This window comes from Erpetoichthys calabaricus, chromosome 15 (genome assembly GCF_900747795.2).
Source record: "Erpetoichthys calabaricus chromosome 15, fErpCal1.3, whole genome shotgun sequence".
Lineage (NCBI taxonomy): Eukaryota > Metazoa > Chordata > Cladistia > Polypteriformes > Polypteridae > Erpetoichthys > Erpetoichthys calabaricus.
Window position 1 is genome coordinate 70,867,162 of NC_041408.2, and position 22,166 is coordinate 70,889,327.

General features: G+C 38.3%; 1 protein-coding gene across 3 annotated transcripts in view; it reads right to left on the reverse strand.

Annotated features, from left to right (window-relative positions):
• Window positions 1–22,166, reverse strand: part of ryr2a (ryanodine receptor 2a (cardiac)) — a 657,734-nt gene that overhangs the window by 43,568 nt on the left and 592,000 nt on the right. For all 3 annotated transcript variants that reach the window (XM_051919561.1, XM_051919560.1, XM_051919559.1), the window contains 5 exons: window positions 15,845–15,931; window positions 14,120–14,344; window positions 7,928–8,058; window positions 4,079–4,121; window positions 1,369–1,502 (listed from right to left, as the gene is read on the reverse strand). In XM_051919561.1, the coding sequence (XP_051775521.1) occupies window positions 1,369–1,502; window positions 4,079–4,121; window positions 7,928–8,058; window positions 14,120–14,344; window positions 15,845–15,931 (620 nt within the window). The remainder of the gene's footprint in view (window positions 1–1,368; window positions 1,503–4,078; window positions 4,122–7,927; window positions 8,059–14,119; window positions 14,345–15,844; window positions 15,932–22,166) is intronic.

Here is a 22,166-nt window from a genome sequence, read left to right on the forward strand (position 1 = left end):
AACACGAGCAGGAGAGACGCGAAGTGACAGAAACGTAGCTCGCCTCGGGGGGGGGGGTTATGAGCGAAGCGATCGAGACCTGATTATCTTGGAGAGACACTTTGACGTCACGCGAGACTAGACATTACAACCTTAAGAAGCAAAACCTGTGAGATGGTGACTTTTGCACGTCACGCCCTACTTACAAGCAATTTAAAACAAGTTCACGGACATCTAACCTAGCAGTTGTTTGAATGCTTTTGTCAGACACACTTCATGTGCTCCCAGCTCTTAAAACAACGACAAGCAGAACATGCAGCTCGCCAGAAGCAAGCCAGCACATGATCTGAGCGCATCTCCTTAGTGTGCGTTTAGCCCCCCCTACCCTTCACAAAGCTAGCAGCAGAGACGCGAAGTGGCAAAAGGACAGCTGCTGTACAGACTTTTAAATGATCGACGCAAAGCGCGACAAGCAGAACACGCAGCTCGCCAGCAGCAGCAGCAGCAGCAAGACATCAGCTGAACCGACCGCATCTCTTTTGCGTGCATTCAGCACCCCCTTCACAACGTCAGCAGTGTTATACATCCAGTGAGAAAGATTTAACCAAGCCTGGGGTAGGAAATAAAGGATGGACAAATATTGTTTTTACAAAAGTTTTAAAGTAAAATTGAAAATAATGCATATGTAACAATTCCCATGAAAATAACAATCTCTTTAAATTGTATATCTGGTAAACCAAACCTGGGGGTGGGCGAGCGAAGTGAGCAGGGGGCAGAACATCCTAGTATTCACTGAAGAAACAAACCCTCATTTTTCTCATAATATATTACAAGTATTTTACTCAGTAAATCCCAGCAATCATAAGAACAGCACAAATTGATGACCATGAATATGTTTCAAAGTTCTGTGAGACAAACACACATACTAGCAGACTTCTAATTAAGAAATATGTCTGGTACGCCTGATCTACTGGGGTATGTCTTCATTACAATAAAGTTAGACACCAGTGGACATTATGTTGAAAAAATTAAAGAACAGTATGCATCAGTTTCTATATTGTAATATAGAAAGAAAATAATGAAAAAAATAAAAAGGTAAAGGATATATCTGTTGAATTTAAGGGGTAGTACAGTTAACACAGAATCCAGCTATTGTACCACCTCATTAAAGAAGCAGCAAGTACGAACCTGGAACAAACTTCTTCAGTATAATTGAACTGGATGCCTAGACAGCGTTTATAAATGGCTAGATGAAACATTATGACAACTTAACTATCAGTTTAAAAATACATAACAAACAAAATAAACAAAATAATCTCACTTCATTGTAGAACTTCTAGTTTTAAACAGGTCAGTGGTATGCAATAGCAGAAAAGGGCATTAACTTACACAGCTGACAGTGAACTGTCTTTCTTTGGTTTCTTTTTCTCCTGAGCATCACTAAAATCAAGAGCTGCTTTATCCATTCCTAGCAATTCACTAATTCTATCACGTCCATAGAATTCTCCATATTTATCCATAACCTACGAAGAAAAATAGTAATTTAATGATGCATAATCACGCAGTGACAAGGAACTATTTACTGTTGTAAAAACGTGATGTATAGAAAGCTTTTTCAAACCTTAACTCAAGTATAATATTGATGACAACAAACAGAAAGCAATATTTTAAACCAAGATACTTGGCACATTATAAAATACAATAAAACTACAAGGACATATAGTCAAATATTTATAGGCTACGTCTACTTTAAATCCAAAGGTATAATAGACATAATGATCTTTCTTTTTTTTAGCTACATATTGGGAACAGTATATAGATATATTCTTCATAAGCAGCAAAACGTAAAACAACTTGTACACATTTATTTATTTAGTCAACCCTGAAACCTGTCATCACATATTTTTATTGACATTACTTAATAACATTACTGCATAAAACAGTTTATCTGTATTTTGTTGCTGTGCAACATATAAGCATTTCACTTACTGAGCTCATCTCGTTAATATTCTTATCAACATTTGTTACGCTTGACTAAACAGCTCAGTTGTTCACAGTAAACAAAGTGTACAAATATATACACACTGCTCAAAAAAATTAAGGGAACACTTATATCACACATCGGATCTCAATGATTGAATTATTAAAATGAAAAATCTTTACTGAGTAATACTATGTATTTCGTTAAGAATGACCAAAATCAACAACCCATTGAGGGCTGATTTAACATCACACCGTAAATCAACGACAAAAATTGAAATTACAGGCTGATCCAACTTGCATGAATTTCATCACAGCAACTCATGTGACTCAGTAGTGTGTATGGCCTCCACGTGCCTGTATGCACTTCCAACAACATCTGGGCATGCTCCTGATGAGATGGTGATGGTGTCCTGGGATATCTACTCCCAGATCTGGATCAGGGCATCATTGAGCTCCTGGAAAGTCTGTGGCACTTCATGGTGGCATCGGATGCACTGATACATAACGTCTCTAGCCACATGAGGCCAGACATTTTCGTGCACCAGCGTAAGGTCTGACAATGGCTCTGAGAATTTCATCCCAGTACCTAACAGCAGTCAGGGTACTGTTGCCTAACACACGGAGGTCTATGTAACCCTCTAAGGATATTCCCCTCTCCAGACCATCACTGACCAACCGCCAAACCAGTCAGGCTGGATGATATTGCAGGTTGCATAATGTTCATCACAGCATGTCCAGACTTTCCTGTCAGCCACATGTGCTCAGTATGAACCTGCTCTCATCTGTGAAGAGAATGGAGTGCCAATGGCAGAAATGCCAATTGTGGTAATCTCTGGCGAATGCCAATTGAGCTGCACGATGATGGGCTGTAAGAACTTGTTCCACTTAAGGAGGTCGGGCCCTCATGCCACCCTCATGGGGTCTGTTTCTGAAAGTTTAGTTAGAAACATGCACACCAGTAGCCAGCAAGATGTCATTTAGAGCTTTGGTGGTGCTCCTCCTGTTCCTCCTTGCACAAAGGAGCAGATACCGGTCTTGCGGCTGGGTTAATGCCCTTCTATGGCCCTGTATATTTTCCCTTGTGTAACAGCCCATCGCCTGGTCTCTCGTCCATGCTCTTTGCTGGGAGACACAGCAAACTTTCTTATGATGGTATGTATGGATGTGCCATTCTGGAGGAGCTGGACTACCACTGCAACCTGAATTGGCTGCAGGAACTCCCTCATGCCACCATTAGTGGCAAGGACACTAGCAAGATGCAAAACTAGAGAAGAATCAGTCAGGAAGGATAAGGAGAGAGCAGTTGTCTTTGCCACCACCTGCAAAACCATTCTCTTTTTGGGGGTTGCCATGCTGTTGCCTCTCGATCGCACTTGTTGTCACTTTCATTTGCACCAAAGCAGATGAAGTTGATTCACATTTGCTTATGTTTTCTAATTGGACAGATTGATATCCCTGAAACTTAACTGACTTTGTGTTAGACTGTGACAATTAAGTGTTAAACTTAATTTTTTGAAATGGATTATGTAGGGTTAACAAAGTTATGTCGCCTAGTTCAAACTCTCAAGGTGTATATATTGAGACTTTCAAATTCCTGGTGTTAACATATTTTTTTTTAATGGTTAGCGTGTTTTGTACATTTTTGAAGAAAATGAATACACATTTCTTCCATAACTCCATTGTGCATGCAATATACAACTTAAGTAGAAAGATAACCGATTCACTTTGACTTAAAATGTGTGGGAAAAATGTCAAAGCCCCAGACGTAAATTTCAGTGCTGTTGTTATTGTGGGTTCTTCTTGGAGATAAGGTCAGCATCATTTTGTAATATGGGGTTACAACTTTCTTCCAATCTTTTCAATTAAAAATTTTGCCAGGAAAGTGGCAGTGACTGTCTGGTAATTTTAAAACATTTCGGTGACTGCAGTGCTATATGTTAGAACTTCAAATGTACAGACCTCATGAGGTGGTTTACACTATAAAATGCAATCTTTTATATTAATATATTTTTTCAGAAAATTACCAAAAAACCTCATGTACCATTATGAATAATACATGTAAATTGTTACTGAAAATTCTATAGCCAAAAGTTGTATTTGTTAAGCAATCTCTTACCTTTCTTTTTACAAATTTGTCCCAGTAGTTATTTGGGAATGACCTAAAATGAAAAGGAAGATACATGAGCAAAATAATGAATTTTGAAAAACTCATCAAAAAGAGTGTAGGTTATAATGTACTTCAGAGGGAAAATTGAAGATGTATTAGAAGAAATTATGATGTTAGTGGCCCTTTTAGACTACGATATCGATTAAACTTATTTTTGAAAACATCGAAGAACTGATGTAACTGACTAGGCTACATGCCAGTTCAGGTGACAAGTCACCTGCCCTGGACGCCCATCAGATCAGAGCTGTAAAGTTGTTTGAAAAAGTAGCTGTGAATATGCACCTGATTTTAGACTCATAAAACAAGGGTGAAATATTCAGTTCAAAATATTAGTGGGCACTGTGTTGGGGTTTCTTTGCCAAAGTGTTTAAAATTATATAGCCGGTATAGCTCACTGTGTCTCACACTGGCTTGTAATCGTCTTCTCTGATACACCATATAGATCTGCAGTCTGTTGTACTTTTAAACTGCATAAAAGAAAGAGTTTTATTGATTCAGATGGAATGTCAAAGGATGGGCGTCCAGGACAGGCAACTTTGTCACATTAACTGATGTGTAGTCTAGCCCATTGCACCAGTTCTTTGAAATTTTCAAAAACAGTTTCATCAATATTGTAATCTAAAAGGGCCACCAACAATGTAATTTCGTCTTATAAATCTTCAATTTTCTCTCTGAAATACGTAATAACTTTGGCAGAATCAATTTCATTGGCAGTAGTAAGCATTTTTCTAATTAATTCTATTTTATTAACCTCTATCTCCTGCACAGACATACTACAGTATATTGAATAAGGTATAAGAAATCTACAGAAGATGATTCACCAATCAAAAAACAGTATGTGCTAGAGCCACCCTCTCAACTTTGATAAGTGAAAATGACAGTTATATTTCAAGACATGTTTCATGATGCGTTTGGAAGGAATATCATGGACAAACTTAAATAAATAAATAAGCAACAAAAAACATAGTTCGTGACATACTTTATTTATGTTCACATTTCATGACACATTAATTTATTTATGCTCACATTTCACAGCATTTTTATTTATCCAATGTATTCCTACATACTTGTACTCTGCAATAATTCATATAATTGGTGGAGCTACTATACAAAGCCCTGTGAATTACAGATTGCACAAGACTCCTCCTACATATTTTCTAAAGGCTTGACCTTATTCCTACATTGAATCTAACTTATCCCTGTTCCCTCTTATATGTTTTATTGGCCAAACCCGAGTTTAGGACAAATTAGTTTAGACTAGGACAAACGAGTTTGTCTGAAGCGCGATAGGATGAATTGGTTTGGTCTAATCCGAATAGATAATCCTGAAATCAATGTAGAGCTCCCAGGACAAACTGATTTGGCCTAGTCTAAACTACATTGGCTTGCAATTGCACTTTTCTCTATAGGGTAAACCAGTTTGTCCTAGTCAAACTGATTTGTGTGATTTTTAACATTAAATATGTCTGATTCTGCAAATTCGAGGAATCCCCATGCGTGCCACCCCCATCCCTGCATCTTATGAGATGCACCACCACCATTCCATTTTATTCTTGTGTTTTTGTTTTGTTCTTTTCATCCTTTTTGTCTTTTGTATTTCTCACTGTTATGGATCAAACTTCGACTAGTGGACACAGATATCAAAGGTAGTTGAGACAGAGATCCTTGTAGAAGATTTTGAAAAAGCAAAAGCAAAAAATCAACTCATTTTAATGTGCTTACAAAAGACAAGATATTTAGAACTTATACAAGAGGTGGAGGAGGCTTTTAAAACAGAAAAGAAAACACCCCTACAACAAATAAGGTTAAAATGGTTTAATGCACTGGAAATCTGAGGTTTAACTAGCCCAGCTAGGTCCAACTAATTTAGACTAACACAAATCAGTTTGTCCTTGAGCTCTACACTGAGTTCAGGATAACCTAGTTGAGACTAGGCACAAATCCTATTGTGCTTCAGACAAACTGGTTTGGCCTAGTCTCAACTAGTTTGTTCTTAAAATTGGGTTTGGCTGGTAACACAGGCAAACTAAATGTTTTATTTTGCATACTCCATGCCAAAAATTTGTATACTGCCATCACAACAAGAAAATGATAGCTCACTTCCTTTTCTTACCAACTATAATCGAAAACAGTGGTACATATGTGATTTTCCTTTTGTCACTTCAGTGGATATAAAACTGCATTTTTAAGAGCCTTTTTAACTTTGAAGACAATCAAGTTTACTATCTAAGCCTCATATACATAGCTTCATGTATAATAGAAGCATTTCCAGCTCTCCACGTACTAAATGCTTGGGCACATTGTCTAACACACTGAAATGTAGCTTGGACCATCCATTCAGGTCTACAGGGTGTTGTTATCAATCTCTCTATTATAAAAAAAATCTTGGGATGGAGACATGGGAAACGAGACGTAATCCTCCCGGAAGACACGAGACAAGGCAGTGAGACAAAAGGACAGCTGCTATACAGGTTTTTAAATGATCGACGCGCAGCACGACAAACAGAACACGCAGCTCACCAGCAGCAGCAAGACTGCAGCTGATCTGACCGCATCTCCTTAGCGTGCGTTCAGGCCCCCCCTTTGCAATGCAAGCAGTGTTATACATCCCGTAAGAAAGAGATTTAACCATGCCCGGGGCAAGAAATAAAGGACAAGGAGTAGATGACAAAGTAGAACGTCGTAAAGAATTAAAAAATGTTGGTGCGGTACACATGCAGAGCAGGTAAGAGATAATGGAAGTACGAAAATTCCAAAGTCTCAAAAAAAGGATAGGAAAGATCGGATTAGCGCAAACAAATGGAAATTATTACTCGGTGAAATAACAGAACAGCGAAAAGAGATCGAATATATTGTTCGGATTTATACTTTAAGTCGGAGACTTGTAGATCGTCTAATTTGTGTTGCCAGCGAGAATTAAAAGATTCCAAAAACGTTGTTGTGGTATGAAGTCCCGTGAGACTGAGACTTTTAACATGAGATTCTTTCAAGTCATGCCCTACTTACAACTATTTTCAAACAAGACCATGGTCATCTAACCTCAGTCGTGTGAATGCTTTTGTCAGACATGCTTCCTGCACTCTCAGCTCTTATAACTTTTATCAGGACAATAATTTTATACATTCTAGATGACATGTCAACGACAAAGCGAAGAAGAAAGAGCATGGAAACACATTCGAGAAAGTCATTTTATTTATTAGAGAGACAGAAATGATATTCACTCACAGGCAGATATACGTTGCGTTGTCATGATGTAAGTTCAAACACGAATTCAAAATTCAATGCGATCTTGAAGAAAAGTTAATTCCAAATATTGTTTTTTACAAAAGTGTTAAAGTAAAAGTGAACATAATGCATATGTAACAATTTCCATGAAAATAACAATCTCTTTAAATCGTATATCTGGTAAACCAAACCCGGGGGTGGGCGAGCAAGCGAGCAGGGGGTGGAGCCCCCTTGTCTTATAAATGATGGACCAGGATTGTCTTAGTTGGAGGCCCCTGTCTTAGATTGCTTAAACAATAACTGTCACACAGGGAGCCACAAAACTACGGCTTCAGTAAGGACAAAAATATCCAAAGTGATGGTTTTCACAAACTACAAATTGTGCAGTGTAAAGAAATAATAATAAAAAAAATAATCGTAACACTAAAATTAAAATGATAAATAGTGCTGAAAACATTTCAAAAACCTTAAAATCAAAACAGTGTGTAGCATACATTGGTGATTGCATATTTTCAATTGGTTACACAAGAAGAACTTTAAAAAGTATACAATAACGCAATAACATCTACTCACTGTGTATTAATTACAAGTCTATCCCACTGTCCTTTGATGTCATCTTCTGAAGGCTGCTCAGTGATGTAAAGTCCATCAAACTCCAGTTTCCGAGCAACTTCCTTTTCACGTTTGAAGATGACTAAAGGTACCTGTTTAGAGTGCAACAATTATTTTAGTTGGTGAGTTAAACTGCTGCCACAGTCAGTTACTGTAATGAAATACTGTTTGTAAGGCTAAACGTTTACAAAAGTTACTTTCTGATCAGTACAAAAAATTATAACAATAGATGACAGCTTTGTGGGTTAATTAAGCAGATTGTAGATAATTTTTTATTTTATGCAGCAAAACTAACATTTATTTAATACTTAAGGAAATAAATGCTGGAGAGGCAGTCCCAGACTGCATTGTACTAACATACTCTTGCACACACCGCCATATTTATTAACACCAGGCCAACTTAAATGTTCTAATTAACTTGACAATATTTCTTTAAATAGATGGAAAGAAAGTAGAAACTCTACAAGGGATAAACTAGAAAGTGACCCACAAAAAAAAAAAAATATTAAGAAAAAATGTTTTCAAACATATATTGATATTGGGCTGCTACCAAAATTGTGTGTAAGCTATGCAAAAGGGATCAACGTATTAAACTTGCCTCATAATTCCTTCAGAAACAGTGGAGAAGAAATTCATTCTGAAAAATTTTTTAAGGAATCTTTTATCACCTAGATATGCAGTTTTACCAATTATTACCAATGTTAACATAAAACATAATATTTATCTTTTGTATCTTCAAATGATGTGTAGTGTTACCAAAATGCAAATACTGTATATTTTATAGCTGGCATAATCTCTACAACGTTAATGTCATGGCACACTGGAGCAAACATTCAGGTGTTACATGCTTATTTTCAGCTGATTTGACCAGTTGAGTACATTTTCTGCTTTTTTTCATCTGTCATTTAATTTTTATTTTTTTTTTTATTTTCTGGCTGGTGATCTTGTTCAGTTCAAGGTGGCCACCATGCTGTGATATCACAGAACCACGGTAACATGGTCAATATGCTGTCACTTTAACTTGGTCATGTAGTCCCATTGGCCATTTTTCCTGCTATATAAAGTTTGTCAGGAGTACGTTAATATTATCCATCCATCTTCCAACCCGCTGAATCTGAACACAGGGTCACGGGGGTCTGCCGGAGCCAATCCCAGCCAACACAGGGCACAAGGCAGGAAACAATCCCGGGCAGGGTGCCAACCCACCGCAGGACACACACAAACACACCCACACACCAAGCACACACTAGGGCCAATTTAGAATCGCCAATCCACCTAACCTGCATGTCTTTGGACTGTGGGAGGAAACCGGAGCGCCCGGAGGAAACCCACGCAGACACGGGGAGAACATGCAAACTCCACGCAGGGAGGACCTGGGAAGCGAACCCAGGTCCCCAGATCACCCAACTGCGAGGCAGCAGCGCTACCCACTGCACCACCATGCCGCCACGTTAATATTATGTTGTGCTAATTTTTTTTTCTTCTTTTTTAGTTATCTTCTTTTGCTATATCACTGCTACAGTTTCTTCCAATTAGTTCTGTTTTTTTTATCATTGGTGGTCAAAGACTGCACTGGGAAAGCTAAATAAAGTTAGTCCTTAAAGTGTTTCATAGACAATATATTTGGCTGATTTCCTACTTTCGGAGTGATGGTGTCTTGGTGTTTTTCATTTCTGTCGAGTGTAACACTCAGGTATTACACTTATGCTGTCTCTTTTATTGAACAGTGCTGTCACTATATATGGAGTCTAATGCACACAACCCTCCTAGACAGAATGGTCATCCTTCTACCCAAGAGGTTTCAGGCTGAGTGTATACCACAACATAAGCCTGGCATACTCTTTTTATTTGTTGGTTGTTTAAATCCAACTTGTGTAGTGCTTTTGCTCGCTAACTACAATATGTTAACTCATGACTATAGAAAGTACTGAACAAAAGATATGATACATAATTCAGAAGTTATGAGCTCTTTCAAAACACTTTCAGAAATTTAAAACTCTAAGCTTCTTTATGGACTGTACATATTCGATATATTATTTAAAAGCTACTTTTGATGGAAAAAGATGGTGGTTTAGATGCAGTGCACCTGAGACTGCACTGTACTAGCACCATAATCGAGACAAGAATAGTAATACAATACTAGCAGAGTATGATTCTTGGGTCTAAGTGTTTTTGAAGTGAATAATGAAAGAAGATAAGGACTAAGTTTAACTAATCCGCAGCTAGTCCTGTTGTGGTTTGATGTTTATTGTCAACATGATCACCAATTGATCGTTAAGAGTGGTACACCGATAAATAACCTCTTGTTACTATGCATTCCATATACATTTGAAGAAACACAGGTGAAAAAAAAGTACCCTTTTTTCAACCTCTTGAAATTGGGGAAACTACATTAAAAATGCCATCCTCATCACATATTCTTGGAAACACTGCACTAGATGATATCAAAAAGACTTTACTTGCTAGACAGTCATATTAGTATAAACAAGGGGGCTTCGCCCCCTGCTCGCTTCGCTCGCCTACCCCCGGCGTTTTGAACCCGTGCCCGCTGGGCAGCCGTAGTTTCAGACGCGTGTTGTAGGAGCTTGCGTTGTTTTGAACCCGTGCTTGCCCTGCTTCTGCGGTTTGAGACATGCGTTGTAAGCGTATATCCGTCAGTCGAGCTCGTTCGGTTTGAACCTGTGCCTGCTTTGCCTCCGCAGTTTCAGACTGTGGGTCGCATTCGGCGTTTTGTACGATCCCAAGCAGCACATTATTCCTAACTTCACTCCGCAGTAGTGCCACGCACAATATGGCGGTGACGCCTGCACCTTCACTACGCAGTAGTGCCACTCACAATATGGCGGCAACGCCTGTGCCTTCCGTATTATGTCGGGTTTTACCATGCTGTGTAGGCGCCTTCGCCTTTTGTACTTTCCCGCGCCTTCCGACACGCGATGTAGGCGCCTGCACCTTCCGGGTCTGCCTCCGCTGTGTGGTGTGGACGTTTAACTGTTGTTTTTTCTGCTTTTATATTCTGTATCTCGTTGTGCATGTGTTTCGTGCCTAGGTTTTTTTGAAGCTGTTGCATTCCAGTTTTCATCATCTGTAACCTGCTCTCCATGTGTTTGGCCCCGTTCTTTAACCTCTTTATGACGTTTTACTTTGTTTCCTACTCTGTCTTTTATTTCTGACCTCGCTTTATCCTGCTTGCGGCATGTCAGACGGTTTGTAGTCTCTCCCGTTTCGCTCTGGGGCAGGGGGGCTTTGTGTGGCGCCTGCGCACTATGTCTCCTGCGTCCACGGGCAGGTCCCTGCGTCCATATCTGGTTTACCATTCTCGGTTAGTAATATGGATATTGTAGCACTGTGTAGTGCTTACCAAATTCGACCTGCCTACTTTACTGTTCTGTTACGTAGCTTGCTATTCTTAGATGGATTCCTCACTTTAGTCACATTAGAATGGTGACAATGTGACTGTGACTGGCTTGCAATTTTCACTGATGCTATGCAGCTGGCACTGAAGCTGCTCAGTTAAATAACAGAATGCCAGCTCATATAGCTGCTGACCCAATGCTGAAGTCATCCCTGACTAGGGATTCCCGGACGTTTTTCATTCCCGGGAAAACGGGAACGGCCAAGCTCGCATATATAGCGTGTAAAAGTGTAAAAACCAATCAAGAAATAACAGAGTTATAGTTGAAAATAATTAAGTGGCACGGTTTTTTGGCCCACGGTGTACTGTGTTGCCGATTAATTCAGTCAACAACAGACCAGCAGCAGTCAGTCTCCCGGCTCCCACTAAGACTGAGCACAGTGGACTGGGAGGTGTCTGCACTCTGCAATTCATGAATGCCGGGACGGGGCAGAGTTCATTGACGTCTGTGCTGTTGACAGTTTTGAACAGCAACTTGAAATTGAAATGCGTCAGTCTGTTGCATCCGTATTATCTGTGCTAAGAAACTTGCCATCACAGAACGATGACAAGAAACTGGATGCATCAGTAAAAGCTGAAATGGCGGTGTTTTAGAGCAACAGCAAGCGCGGGCATTGTTTAGAACAAGTGTATCAGTATCTGATGACTGTGCCGCCTACTTCAGTGGAGGCACAGCGTGCTTTCTTAGCGGCTGGCGTACTCTGCATAAAGGTGTCCTCTCGCCTGGACGACCGCACGCTCGACAACGTTGTGCTTTCTGCGCTCTTATTACCGAAACTAACTAGATACATGTACTTATATGACAGCATGAACTGTTTGTAGATAAGGTTAGTCTTTTATTGATGTCAACATATTGTAGTGGTTTTATGAAAAATAAGTGTCGCTCGTTCTAAAACCATTCACATGTGAGACGCCCGTGCACTGTGTCATTCCCGGGAGCCCGGGATTCCCGGGAATGGATAAACCCGTCCGGGAATGGATTCCCTATCCCTGACTGATGCAAGAGTCAGCACTATTACAATATTATTCACTTTGGGACTTATGAAAAGCCTTGAAATTCACATATCAGTACTGATTATTGTAAAACATCAGCTGAAAATAACGAATCAGTAATTTAATACTGAATTTGTTTATTCTCCAATTATGTAGAGTATTGTTAACCACTAGATCCTAAATGTTGTACTGTCATTGAAAGAGGCACAATTATGAGGAAGTTCGAACTCCAAAATTAATAACATAATTAAAAGAAAAGTAACAGTTGAAACTGTATGCAAATGTACCCCTTACTGGTAACGTATCTGCTTATGTATATTCATGAATGAAACATTATACAAAACAAAAATAGAAAAACACAAAAATGTAGTGTTTTATATTTTTGGGTGAAGAAAACACCAATTTTAAAATAACAGAAGTGCAAACATACAAATATCATATTTTATATTGTAAAACAGTATTTGCCTTTCCTATGTGATATTCATGTACACTTAAGGTACTCATTTTAAAACCTGCCAAAAATATTAAAAAGAAAAAAAGGATACATGCAAAAACGACACCCTAAAGAAAAGTATATGAGTATTTCAGTAAAGTTTTGCTGTTATTATGAGGGGCTTTGAATGTCTACAAAAATCTCGAGCAGGCCAGATACAGATTTTAGTTCTTAAAATCAAAGTTGGCCAAGCTAACATGGATACTCTGCAAATTAATACAAACTATAAATTTAAATACATGGTGGGCTTTATCTACCATATAATTTAGATGCAGCCGCCACTTGTAGTTTTTCTGAAAAGAAAACAGCTTTTCTTGTAATGTTTAAATAAGTCTATCTTGTGACAGTTTACGGGTCCCCGTGACCCCTTGAACCCTCAGACCACACGTCAGACACCAGGTAAAAGTTCAATAATTGAATTTATTTGAACAAATACGTGCACAAAGCACCTTCCTCTCCACAATACTCATATAATACACAATACTAATCACTATAATAATCCTCCACACTTGCCACCCTGCCTCCCAACTCAGCTCGTCCGTCTGGGATTTCCCAGAGTCCTTTATAGTCCGTGACCCAGAATTGTTTCTGTCCCTCAGTCCATGTGACTTTCTATCACTTCTGGATCAGGTAAAAACTTCTTTTCTTCATCAGCCCGGAAGCACTCTATTTCTTTCAACCATGTTACTAGGATTTACTTCCGGGCCGTATGGAAAATAAACTTGTCTGTGTCTCCCTGCAGCGTCCCCTGGCGGCCCCGATGTTTTTATTTTATTCATTTAATTCCATTTTAAAAAACTTTGTTATTACTAGTAATGTTGTTGATTCATCAACATATGCATACAGTTATGCTCAAATATTATGTGTAAACTATGTAAAGTTGAACAAGATTGGTTGTAGGGTGATCATACAGAAAAATCAATTTTCTAAACCCACTTTTTCTATTAGATAGGACTTATGTACTGTATGTACCTACGCATTGAGAATTTTAAAGTTGTCAATTAACCTAAAATGCACATCTTTTGGATATAATTGGATACCAAAGTGACCATTCAAATCTCACACACATAATGGGAAAACAGACAGTCAATAACTGTTAACCACGGAATCACTGCAATATTCTTATTTGAGGCCTAATATGCTTTATACTTCAAAACCTAGATATTATAATAATAATTCTTTGCATTTATATTTCCATTTTTATTGTCATATTAGATAATATGGAATATTTTGTTTTTTGTGAGATACTTACTTTTAAACAGTAATAGCCTATAATGCAGAAAAATGAAATAACTGTATGCAGAATGGCAAGAATTCTTAATGTGGGCTCCATGTAGCCACTGCTTTCCTCTAATACATAGTGCACAGTCACCATTTTATGGGATGTGCTTCCTAAGGCACTCCATCGTGGATTTACTTCTGCAGGGCTTCTATACATAAGCTCCTTCTCTTCTGTCACTGCTGATGAGGTGGAGACCTAGAAAACAAAGGTAGCTAAATGGCATTTCTTTTTTGTACATATTTTTAGTCCACTTCCATTTTTTCTTTAATAACTTTTTGCTTATGTATGCTTTAATCAAAAGCCATTTAAACATATTTTCTTTTTTCAATACCTTTGCTAAAAGCTCCCAGCACTATACTATTCAACCAGTATACAATTATTTAACACATATTTCTATCTGCTAAAATGTTATGTGTTCCATGTGAGGAAAAACATCAAGTTTTTTATGTGTTATGTCCCAGCCATTTTTCTGAAAATCATGTTGGGCAGAGTTTATCCTGGCAGCACCAGATGTAAAGCACCATGGGTACAGCCCCAACATATTGTTGGGCACAAGCACACAGGTCTTCACTCACATGGGCAATTTTGAGTCATCAATGAGTCTAATCTCCGGGAAGGGTGATGGAATCCCAAACAGGACATAAGGTGTCAATTACACATCAACACTGACTGATTTGGGATTCAAACCCCCAAAATACATTGGATCTACTTTCTTATTCAACTGAGTTACAACAAAAGAAGATTAAACATTTTATTTAAAGCTCTGGCATACTTATAAGATAAATGCACCAAGGATGAAATTAAAACAGGTGTAGGTTTGTGTTTGAGATCAGGGTGGGGGTATAGGGTCATTTAATAAATCCTAACAAACACAACAGCAATGGCCAAGAAAGGCCTTCAGAGGCTTCATTTTCTGAGGAGCCTGAAGAAAACACGACCACCAAAACAGGTGCTGGTTAACTTCTATGGGTGCACCATAGAGTCTGCTATATTACAGCTTGGTACTCTGGCTGCTCCATTGAGAATAGGAAGGCCCTCCAGTGTATCATCAAAATGAATGAGAATTACTGGCGTTCAGCTACCATCACTAGAGGATATCTTCACTACCTGCTACAGCAGAAAAGCAAAGAACATTTGTAAAGATCCAACCCACCCCAGCCATAGCATTTTTAGTCCTCTGCCCTTTGGCAGGCATTTCAGAGCCCTGCATGGACACACTACTAGGCTGAAGAACAGTTTTTACCCCAAAGCAATCATCCTATCACTTCCTATAACAGAACCACCACTGACTGAACTGAATTTCTAGATCAACCACACATAGTCACATACATATATATGACCCATGTAGAACTCATGACCTTTGCATTGACTGTAATCCCCACTGTGACTTCATTTATTATTTATCTATTTAAGCTTACATATTTTCCTTTACTTATACTACATATATTTACCTTTAATTTTCCTCTGTATATATTTGGATCTATTAATAGTTAACTGTGCCTCTCCTAGTTTAATGTGCTTCTTGTAGTCTAATATCTACTCTTATATACTTTATCTAAGGCATCTATAGGCTTGCTCCAAACAATATTTAATTGACAATAAAGGTATCTTGCAGCTTACTGTTTAATATTCTAAATATTAATGTTCTAAATCTAAATATTAAAATCTTAAACATGCATTATTCGACACACTCACCTTGTAAAAAAGCAGAATGAAGTTGATAGCAAAGGCCACAAACAGAGCCAGCATCCGCATATTGTAAAAATTTCGTGCAAAGTAGTTCTACAAAAAAAAAAAAAAAAAAAATTGGTGATTTGTTTTAGTAATATGATTATGCTAAAATAAATTCACTCATAAATAACATTTTTATGGTAATTTCTTTTTTAAATTCATTTTCCAAATCAACTTATTCAAACAGAGGATCATAGAGGGCTACAGTCTGTCCTAACAGTAAAGGGCTTGTTCACGTTGTGCTCTGGGAGCAAATTTAAGGCCAGTCTGCACCCTGGAATTGAACATGGGACAGGGTTTCAAACTACATCATGGCCAAAATGAAACTGTCTGCAAAAAAGTATAAAAACACAACTGAGAGCAGAAAGAGAGTTCAGTCTCTGTATAAAATGTGCAAGATGAGAAGAAGTAAGAGATGATGCGAGTTCTTTTTTAGAAGTTTGTGGTGGACATACAGGTGAACCACCACATCAGATTGACTGAAATTCAAGACCTATTTATGCAGACCTAGAGAGAAAGTAGGGATTAATTCACACTTCTGTTTATTTGTACCGTGTGTTCTACATTTTATGCATTTTTTCCTTTTAATATTCTGATTAATATACACATCATAGTTTTGCAATTTTTGCTTCCCATATTTTGTGGGTAAGGTCCCTTCCAACCATATTGCAAGTTACAACAAATTTCATATGCAAGAATAGGCTTACACGTGAAAGACACATTTAAAAGGCTTAGGGGCAGAAATTGCAAGGCAGTCCTTTTGCAAGTTCTGCTTGTGTCACAGTCTATAACAGTAATATCCAGTAAGATTAGTAGCTTTAACGTTTTCCTCCCATTTTGTTGTAGAATACAAGGCACACATTTAAGGAGCACTGGGGACACCTTTTGGGACAGTTAAGAACTGTACCTTTGAGGTAAGGTGAATTTGAATTTAAAGTTTAAGTGAGAGCTGTTTAAAAAAAGGAAATATGCAGGTAAGGAGCTTACGACAGACCAGATCTACCAGCAACAATAATAGAAATGAAACAAAAAGAAACCTGATAAAATAAAGGATCACTGTCCAGAAGGGAATAAACAAATAACAACAACCTATAAATTCTGTGTCTAAAAGCTAGAAGTATTGAACATAAAATAAAGTATACGGAGCTCTATGTATGCATATACAGTATACACAAATGCATTATTTTGATGTTTAAAGAAACCTAGCTTAATCCTTGAGATGGAGAGGAGTGCTATATAAACTAAACAGATATAAAGTATACTGCTTAGGAAAAACAGGCAAACTTGAAAAGGTGATGGGACATTTAAAAGTGAAAGTAGATGTGTTCTACAGACTTCGATACAAACAATATTATGATTAATTAACTTTAATAACAATATCATAAAAAATCATCAGACAGGATTAAAGTGAGAAGTTAAAGACATTGGGAGACTTTAATTACCTGTGCATAAAATGAAAAATACACCAAACAGTGGAATGTAAAAAAATACTTTATAAACAAGTTACCTGGGCATTAAGTGTTTTATTTGCTCATGAAAGTAACACATAACAATAGAATGAACATAAATAAACATTGATCACAATGTTTTTTTTTTTTTTAAATATTTGTGTGCCTCCCCTCACGATAGATGCAAAAAAGAATAAACAGGCTTTGTACAGTATACAATCTTTTCAAGCTTCTTGGGAGTATTTTCCCTTGTTTTGGCTATTTTTAATAATTTCCCCTGTCCAAGTGAACCCATAAAGTGGAAACTGCCCCATTTGAATTCTAAATGAAAACCCAGTAGAGTGTCTATACTATTCTGCAGCTCTACTCTTGGCCAAAATGTGGCCAACTTACTTTCTGAATTTCGTCTAATAACTAGAGATGTTAATACAAAATGAGCTGCATGAGGTAAATTAAAGAGGTGCCTAAATGGCCATTCGTCTTAAACTTGTAACCGCTAGGGTGTACCACAGGCTCTAAGTTCAACTCTTCCAAACTTACGTTATGTTCTGTCCCAATAACTGAGCTCAGACTTGAAGAAGAAGCCTTACTTCAGGAAGGGGATCTAAGCAACAAAGCTCTTGTGCCCTACAAAACTACATAGGAAATGGCAAAGATCTAAACACCCAAACAGAGAAAGAGAATGCCACACTACTGATATGGACAAAGGACCATGTTGCAGAGACAAGTGTATTGCGAGAATGGAAAGTTCTTCTGTTGAATCCATAACAAAGAATTCCAAACAGTATCAGGCACTACTACTAAAGAAAGGCTTGGTATTGTACAAATGCTTCACCTTCGCTAAGATAAATTAGAACTCTAAGTAGCTCATTTAAATCTAAATACCTGCTTCCTAATGTCTGTTTTTACTGTGTAATAGCCTCTTGCTTAACTATGTCAGCTTTTACAAGATTTTCATGAATTTGGAAATAAAAATGCCTTGAATAGTAGGCTATCGGTTTAGGCTGCTCTTGCCCACTGCTGTGCTTTAGAGCAAAGGCAAGCAGACTGTGACATCACACTCAAATTACAAAAGAGAAACACCAAATGGAGAAGCTTTTCAAAAACTGCTTTGAAGTCTTTACACTGGATTACAGCAGAATTCCATATTAAAGGACATCCCCAATTGCGGTATTCGGTAATGTTACAAAGGCGATTTAAAGTTAAAGCTAAAAATTGCTAATTGACTCTCCATTAGTATCAAAACCTAAAATTAATATTGCCTTTTTATACAATTGGTTTGAATAAATGTCTACTAACAAAAAAAAAGTTACTAATTACTTTTACTCACTCTAAACCACTGTCCTGTTCTCTTCTTATCACATTATGAAAAACAGAATCTCCATCAACTATAGAAGAAATCACTCTTCATTCATGAGCTTGATTCCTTTGGTTAATTGGCTTTTTTAAAAATTATTTTCATTTTGTTTTTAAAATTCAGAAATCACTAACAGCTGATCATTGATTATCATTAGGAGCTTAATAATGATACACAGATAGACAATAGTGATGACTTTTTCAAGAACACAAGGCTATGTACAGATGAGAAAAATGTGACACACCTGCTGAAGTGATTGACAGCACTGCATGATATTGTTCCCAGTTTTTAACTGTGCTTGTTGAACCAAGGACACCCCACTCCAAAAACTGCATTCAGTTAAATAAAGGGGTAAATCAGAGCCTAACCCAGTAAGCATAAGAGAGAAACAATCCCTGGACAGGGCGGAACACACACACACCCGCACCCACACACACACTATGGCCAATTTAGTGTCATACATCCTCTTAACCTGCATGTCTTTTGATTGTGGAAGGAAACCAGAGACAAGGTGAGATCATGCAAAGAAGCAGAGCTACCACTGCACCATCATGCCACCCATACAGTTCCACATGAGTAAAACATCCTGCTATAGATCAATTCTTGCTTTTCCTAGTGACTTGGTTTTTGTTAATGGCCATCGCAAAACACAGTTTTAGAGGAAGATGTATTTTTTAGAATTCAAATAGGTAATTAGTAGGAATAATGGGATTTTCAGATATAAATATAATTTCACTCTGTATAAGACTCTGTGAGACCTGGGTTCACTTCCCGGGTCCTCCCTACGTGGAGTTGGCATGTTCTCCCCGTGTCTGCGTGGGTTTCCTCCGGTGCTCCGATTTCCTCCCTCAGACCAAAGACATGCAGGTTAGGTGGACTGGTGATTCTAAATTGGCCCCAGTGTGTGGTTGGTGTGTGTGTGTGTCCTGCGGTGGGTTGGCGCCCTGCCTGGGATTGGTTCCTGCCTTGCGCTCAGTGTTGGCTGGGATTGGCTCCAGCAGACCTCCGTGACCCTGTGTTCGGATTCAGTGGGTTGGAAAATGGATGGATGGATAAGACTCTGTGAAAGTGGTAGCTTCAGTCATATTTGAACATAATGTTTTGATCTGTAATCTTGTATTGTTATAAACTTTTGTGGGGTTTAGATCAAAAGCAATATACACAGAATATTGGTTTCCTTTAATTTACATAAAACAATGATTTTAATTCTTTATTGTCATGTGTACAAGTATCATGTACAATGAAATGCTTGCTTGCATGTGCCCCTGCAGACAGTGAACACAGACAAAAAAAAAACACATACACAATAAATAAATTAATATAAATAAGTACAATGACAATAAAGATCTATCTATCTATCTATCTATCTATCTATCTATCTATCTATCTATCTATCTATCTATCTATCTATCTATCTATCTATCTATCTATCTATCTATCTATCTATCTATCTATCTATCTATCTAAATAAAATAAAAACAAAATCCTAGGAATAAAAAGAGACAGTGGCAGAAGTATATGTGCAGGTAGCAGTAGAGGTGACACAAGGTTACCGATTGTTCACGAGTCTGATTGCAGTTGGGTAGAAACTGTTCCTGAACCTGGAGGATCATGTCTGAATGGACTTTAGTCGCTTACCAGATGGGAGGAGGTGAAAAGTGACAGTGCAGGGTGGCTGGGGTCCCGCCTGATATGGTTCACTTTCCTGAGACAGCATGTAGTGTGGATGTCATGGATCACAGGGAGCTGTGTGCCCGTGATCTGCTGTGCTGTGTTCACCACACACTACAAAGCTCTGCAGTTCTGAACTGAGCAGTTGCTGTACCAGGATGTGATTATTCCTGTCAGGATGGATTCCACAGTACACCTGAAGAATTTGCACAGGGTTGTGGGGGACATCCAGGCTTTACTCAGTCTCCTGAGGAAGTAGAGGCATTGTTGGGCTTTTTTGACTACTGCCGCAGTGTGACTTGACCATTTAAGGTCATCAGTGAGGGTGACTCCAACGAGCCTAAAGCTGCTGACCTGCTCCACAGCCTCACCTCCGATGTAGATGGGACTGTGCTCTGTTGCCTGTTTGCGGAAATCCACCATCATCTCTTTAGTTTTGCTAACATTGAGGGTGAGGTTGTTGTCCTGACAACATTCTGACAGGAGTCTGAACACCTCCCTGTAGGCCGTCTCATCGTCCTCGTTGATCAGACCTATTACAGTGGTATCGTCAGCAAACTTGAAAATGGTGTTAGACAAACTTGAGGATGGTGCTGTTTATAGGATAGACATTTACTTGTTCCATGAAATGAACTCAACATTTTAAGCATTTTACAGATAAAAACAGCTGAAAAGAAATAATACCTCCTCTACGTGCTGTCCACGGGTGACCCCTTTAATGAGCAGTGCTAGCATTTAATCTGACCAAGACATGCCATTGCTCCCAGCTTGTGTTATATACATAGGGTTTGAGGTTAGCTGGTGCGCCATATTGATACGTGCTTTACAAACTGGAGCATAGCAGCACATTATGGTCTGACATCGAGGGGACACCCCATTTCTTCACCATATATTGCATGTATTTTAACATTTGAATGTATTTCATATCGCATTGACAGGAGTAAGAAGAAACTAACAGAAAATGGAGTACTGCATGTACCCAAGAGGGCCACTTGCTAACCACGTCTTTGAGTTTTGGCTACTTTTCTTCATCCACTTCACATCAATATCTATACAGCTTGCCACCTCATCTGTTTTTCCTATGCAAGGCAGCTGCCCTTTTTTCACTCACTGGCAGTCACTTTTCTCTGCATGACAGACAGCATCAGCTTGTACAATGGAGCTATTCTGCTTGCAGCATTCATTTGCATGAACTACACGCCCCATTGCTCTGCGTGATCACGGCTGAAGCAAAAAAGAACGTGCTTCCTTAAGAATTCCTCACTCATTACATCTTTATTACTGACAAATTTTGAGAAATAAAAAAACGCTTGTCAGCTAATTTTCTTTTATCTATAATATCACTAAATTTCAATTAAATCCTTCAGGGTATTTTAAAAATTTTAGGGTAATTAGTTTTTCTGCTGTGGTGGGGTTTTACCTCTAAATATTGATCTATCAAAATGTCCTTTTCTTGGCAGATACCTACTGACTTAGATGTACCATCCTGCCAAGATTCAACTTTTTAACTACCGTATATACTCGAGTATAAGCCGACCCGAATATAAGCCGAGGTACGTAATTTTACCTACAAAAACTGGAAAAACTTATTGACTCGAATATAAGCCTAGGGTGGGAAATGCAGCAGCTACTGGTAAGTTTCAATCATCAAAATAAATACCAATAAAATTACCGTACATTAATTGAGGCATCAGTGGGTTAAATGCTTTTGAGTATTTATTTAAAAGAAAAACAGTAAACTAGCTCTGTAAGTGGAGAAGAGGGTCAACAAAATCAATATGGTATCTCTCTCACTCGCTCTCTCTCTTAT